Source organism: Coenobita brevimanus, chromosome 49, assembly GCF_032717465.1.
Source record: "Coenobita brevimanus isolate Jiangsu-jjx chromosome 49, ASM3271746v2, whole genome shotgun sequence".
Taxonomy (NCBI): domain Eukaryota; kingdom Metazoa; phylum Arthropoda; class Malacostraca; order Decapoda; family Coenobitidae; genus Coenobita; species Coenobita brevimanus.
Window position 1 is genome coordinate 1,012,949 of NC_137002.1, and position 6,000 is coordinate 1,018,948.

At 45.9% G+C, this 6,000-nt stretch overlaps 1 protein-coding gene across 1 annotated transcript in view; it reads left to right on the forward strand.

Annotated features, from left to right (window-relative positions):
- Positions 1-5,730, forward strand: part of LOC145399443 (uncharacterized) — a 136,420-nt gene extending 130,690 nt beyond the window's left edge. The window contains exon 2 of the mRNA XM_080272058.1: positions 5,390-5,730. Within this exon, the coding sequence (XP_080128184.1) occupies positions 5,390-5,730 (341 nt within the window). The remainder of the gene's footprint in view (positions 1-5,389) is intronic.
- Positions 5,731-6,000: the final 270 nt, after the last annotated feature.

Sequence of the window (6,000 nt, forward strand, 5' to 3'; positions counted from 1 at the left end):
CGCACGCATTACCTCGAAACAGACAGAAAATATAATCCTTCCTCACACAACCACCCAGAATACGATCATAAATCAATTCAGGAATAAACAATAAAAAAAAAATCATAATATGAGGATAATTCATAATCTAGGTATTTCTTTCTATACGTTCACATATTTTGCACTGATTCGGATCATTTTACATATTTCTTGCTTCGCACAAGCATGTCAGCAACGTGAATAGATGCAATGTGGTGAATAGATGGGTGCAAAACCTTCCCTTCCCCTCATGCTAATCCCCTCTCCCCTAGTGCGAGCTACTAATCGCATTTTAGTCGCTGCGGTTCAGCCTGTACACACAAAGGAGCACTCTTTATCTGTTCAGTCTAAAAGCAGCATCTCTCACCTCTCTTTGAACACACACTAAACCACTCTGTCTATAAAAATAACTCGATACTTGCATAAACACAATAAACATAAGTGAAAAAAAAATGCGATATTATAATTATTATTATTTTTTTTAAAGGAACCTCCCATATTATGTACTGATTTTGTTCGTAAAACACATCTAGTCACTTCCAACCATTTCAGCACCACTGATTATCATTTTTTTAGTTATTATTTTTTTGGGTGTGTGTGAAAAGATGGCTATTTTTTTTTAGTATGACGTTCTGTCGCGCATCTGCTTTATTTTCATCGGTGGGTAGGCGGTCATTTCGCGAAAATTCTCACGTTTCATTGTGACGCACAGGAAGGGTTCAGAGAGCTAAAAACTGCATTGCCAGGTGCGCCAGACGTTTCTCCTCAATTTGGTAAAGGAAAACAATTGCTTAATCTGAGAAAATGGTGTCGCCGCCGGCCAATGCGTCGCGACAATTTCCGGAGGCACAGCCACACCGGGGCTGGAAGAATCATTTGCCTCGTGTAGATGGAAATGTGGAAGAGGGGAAGAAAGGCATGTACAGTTGGAGACTATAGATGTTATGCACGGAGGGAGGGAGGAAGGCTGGACAGGAGGATGGATGGAAAGAAAGAAAGAAAGAAAAGGAAAGAAAGAAAGAAGGAAGGAAGGATGGAAGGAAAGAATGAATAACTAATGGTAGGCAGGTAGGTAGGTAAGTGGTAAGTAGTTAGGTAAGCAGGAAGTGAATGCAGAGGCGAAAAACACCAACAAACGATGCAATACTATAGTGAAAATCAATCAACAAAACAACGAGGCTATATAAGAAGCAGAGGAGGAGGTATCAGTAGGAGCAGAAGCCGTGTGGGCAGCAGGGGGCGACCGCGGCAGGTGGTGGGTGGCGTGCGGCACAGATAACAGCACAACCACGAAGATACGGGACAAGGAAGACACAGGGAAAGGCTACATACGTTTATAATTATACAGTATTTATTTGTGTGTGTATTTACGCTTGTAACGGTATAAATGTATGTATGTATGTATGTATGTGACGGTATTATTGTATGTATGTACGGGTAGTTGACTTACTATATGAATGTAGGTATGTACGTGTGAATCAGATCAAGATTTTTGGCAGTGGTATTATGGGTACTCAAGAAAACGCTTACTATTGTACTCATTCCCGGCCCTGACACACTATTACCCTCCCTCCTACAATCAGATCTGAACTGAAATCTGCCAAGAGTAAATTTTAAGTAGGAAAAAAAATCACAATGACGAGAGATGAGTCTAGTTATAGTTAAATATCATAATGGCCATAATTCTGACCCTCATTACCAGTGGGCTCCTTTGGAAATTAATTACCTTTGATGTACAAGATAAAATTACAATGCCAATTAGTTGTCAGGATAAATTTCAACGAACATTAATTACGGTACTATACTCTGTTTACCTTGGTCTTAAATTGCCATCTCCATCTTCAATGCTGAGTTGTGACGGCAGGTTGACAGTCGATTATGATACTAGTCACGAAGAAGTGCTATGGAATGAACGTAGAGCCGCATTACTTTCTTTTACCACAGTCCTATGTGAAATAAGCTGCAAAGGGACGAAAATCTAGGCCAAGTGAAAATGAAAGAACTATACCCATCTTATCTTGACCTGGCCCAGATTTTCGTCCACTTGCAGCATATTTCACGTATCTCAGCAGCAGAAGACAGTGCTACGGTTCTCCATCCCTTCCACAGCACTTCTTCGTGACTAGCATCATATTCTAGTGCTAATTCATTCCCACAAGTCAGTATTCAAGAGGGAGAGGTGGCAAGTTTTACGCCAAGTTAGAGTAAAAAGAGTAAAGTCAACTGTTTTTAAAAGGAATAAGTAACATAATGAGTCAAGCGTGTGTGTGTGTGTGTGTGTGTGTGTGTGTGTGTGTGTGTGTGTGTGTGTGTGTGTGTGTGTGTGTGTGAGAGAGAGAGAGAGAGAGAGAGAGAGAGAGAGAGAGAGAGAGAGACCACACAGGTGAGATTCAGGTGAAAGATAACCTTTGGGAAGATACTGATACTGTCACCTGCCCTCTCTCACTCTCACTCTCTTCCTCTCTCACCTGCCCTCCCTCACTCTACCATGTTCATTTAGTTCTACCCTTCCCCTCAGTCTATCTATATTTATCTACCTCTCTTTCTCTCTCTCTCTCTCTCCCCCTGCTCTTTTACTCTCTCTTCTATCCTCCCTCCCCCCCTCTCTCTCTCACACCTGCTTTTTTACACTCCTATCCTCCCCCCTTCCCCCCCTCTCTCTCTCTCTCTCTCTCTCTCTCTCTCTCTCACACACACACACACACACATACACACATAATCTAAGCTGCTGTTGTAGTGGCCCCAGGCTCATCTAAACGTGAACCCAGTGGACTGCAGGCTGAAATTACCCTTCCCCTGCAGTTCACCATCCTCCCGAGGGAAAAATGTACTCGTATAAATAAGCAGAGCAGCCACCCGGTCATATATAAGCAGAGGAGCCACCACGTGAAGGCGCCCCTCTCCTTCACCTTTACCTGTGCTAGCTTGTTTAATCACCTCTCACCTCTTATCAGGCTGAGTCTATATGGTTCAACTGTTACTGATAGTGTGACTCTCTCTCTCTCTCTTTCTCTCTAGTACAATTATATGGCTTTACGTTCTTTCCATTGCACTTCTTCATGACTGTTTCTAGTGCTCTCATATAATTCAATATTTAGGCCAAGTTAGAGTCTACTGATTCTTTAAGTGACACACACACACACACACACACACACACACACACACACACACACACACACACACACACACACTTTTACACTCGCCTGACACCGTGAGGGTCTGACGTGTGATAAGGCGCTCTCCGGGTCAGCCAAGGTCAACCTAGCGACCTCTGACCCCCATATTCATCACCACAGAACATCATCAATAATCTAAGGACTATTGCAGTGCAGTGCAGTGGAGAGACAGAGGGAGCAAACTGACAAATGGTGAAGAGTCATGGAAGTTTAACAAAGTGGCAGCGAGTGATTCAGTGAGTACAGTGAAAGAAACAGTGACATGTGCGAGGCGGCTGTTACGTAGAGTGGGCTGTCGGTAATGACGAATGGCTACGTGCGACTGGGTTCACTTGACCGTCCACAGTGATGCTGTAGCACACTGCTATTCTCGTGCCGCTCTATAGCAGCTCAAACCCGGAGCTGGCTACCACCTGGCGATGTATTCATCCGCCTAAAAAGCCTCGGCCTTTTTCATGGCAGGGGTTGTAAGGCAGGTGTAAGGCAGGTAAAAATAAAGAAAGACCAATTCGAGTGTTCGCCACAAGCATAAAACAGAAACGGACTCTTACTATGAAACCACGGAACTTCATTACCGTACATACCTCGCCTGTGGTTTGATTGGCCCACCTTATTCCTAACGAACGTGACATCATTGTACAAGGAGACGAACCAGTGCTGACAGTTAACTATATTGGTGCTGATGTGTGTGTGTCACAGAAGCTTGGCAAACGGCACCTGAACTGTGCCATAGCCCATTTCCACCCACTGTGCAGTTTCAAAATCTAAAAAAGAAAGGAACCCCAGGGCAGGGACCTATGAGCTTCGCGACAATGAGCCGACAGGCGTAAAGTGGTACGCCTAGCGCCCTTCCAGCAAAATCCCCTCGCACGGGAACTCTGGGAGCCAATGGGATAGAGAATATTTTACCCTGTCCCACCATCTTACAAGTGATAATAGAGGCGGCGACTTAGCGTTGTTTGCTCGGGACAAATACCGTCCCCGACACCTAAATGTGAATCGGGGTCCTGTGGGTCACATTATTACATCTCTCCCACTCACTCCATCATCTACTGCCTGGTTCACCTGCCACCACGTGCAACATCTCAGGTAGTGCTGATTGATCGTATCATCAACACCTGTAGGGATCAGTCAGCAAACGTTGTGATACGTGGGGACTTTAACGAAATCGACACAAAAGTATTTCAAGATGAACTGTCCCTCACCCAAGTTGTCGATTTCCCTACCCACAACCACAGTGTCCTCGACAAAATCATCCCTGGCCTGTCAGATCAGTGCCTCCCGCCACAACCACTGCCACCGTGGGAAAGAGTACGTACCTCCACCGCCACCACCAATTACCACCAACCCCACTACCAACAGGAAGTACTGGCCTACACCTGACACATTAATTAGGCACTTTGGTCAGTGGTTGGTTCGTTATCCATGGACGGAGGTACTGCCTGTCAATGACGTAAACACCACAAGGGAGAATTACTCAACCACCATTAACCAAGCCTACCATTACTTCTTCCCTGAGAAAATAATGACAATTCACCCTTCGGACACGCCATGGATCACCCCCAGCATAAAGCGGCTCATCAAGCAACACAAGAGCCTTCTACACCAACAAGGCAAGATACAACCTGCTTCGTAACAGAGTCACTAGGGAAATCAGGAGAGCAAAACTGAGGCACTACCCAACTAAAACACAGCAGCTGAAACAGACAAACATCAGCCAGCCAAGGTCCAGGACGTGTGTGAGACAGGCAATCACCCTCTTTCCGATGCACCAATGGACACACCAGCGAGGAAGCCGCAAACCTCCTCAACGACCCCTTTGCGACAACATCTAACAGACCGCCCGAGTTTGACCCATCCCAACTACCTGCCAGCCTAACCTCCCCCCAGCCACCGCGAGCACACGAGTATGAGATCGCCTGTACGCTTTCAAGGTTTAAGCTCAAACGCTCCACCACTCCCACTGACCTTCCCATTAAACTGTACAAAGAATTCGCTGCTGAACTCGCCATACCCCTTTGCTCCATAATCAGTGCATTCATAAGCCAATGTAAAGCTCCTGTAGATTGGAAGACAGCATATGTCACACCAATCCCTAAACTCTCTCATCCCGAGTTATTTGATCAGCTAAGACCGACTGCCTACCCCCCTAGCCAGTCTTTTGTGTGATAGTTCTGTTTTTGACCGGGCCTCAGTCAACACTGCAAACGCCATTGATCACCAACAGTTTGACAATATGAAATCCTCCTCCACCTCACACTGCCTCATTAACCTCCTCGATTTCATATACAGAAACCTAGAGAAGAGGAAGACTGCAGTAGCAATGACTTTCACTGACTTCAACAAAGCTTTTGATCTAGTGGACCATAATGTAGTGTTAAATAAGGCACTGGGTGTTGGGATGGAGCCGGGCTTCGTAGCGTGGTTGGCAGATTTCCTGAGTGGTCGTCAGCAGGTGGTAAGGTATCAGGGCGTTGTGTCAACACCCCAGCACCTGACGTGTGGTGTACCTCAGGGCACGAGGATGGGGTCTTAATGCTTCCTAATCCTCATTAATGACGCCCTTACCGACAGGTCACACCGGTGGAGGTACGTGGATGACTCCACTGTGGGCGCTGCTGTGGATAGAACAGAGCCTGACTACCTTCACCTACAAACATCTGGACAACCTGCAATCCTGGATTGCAGCCAACAACGCCACCATCAACTACAACAAGACAGTGGTGATGCATTTCCACACATCCACCACACCTGTACCACCACCGACTCTCACACTTGGAGGTCACCTACTCCTGGATGTGGAGGC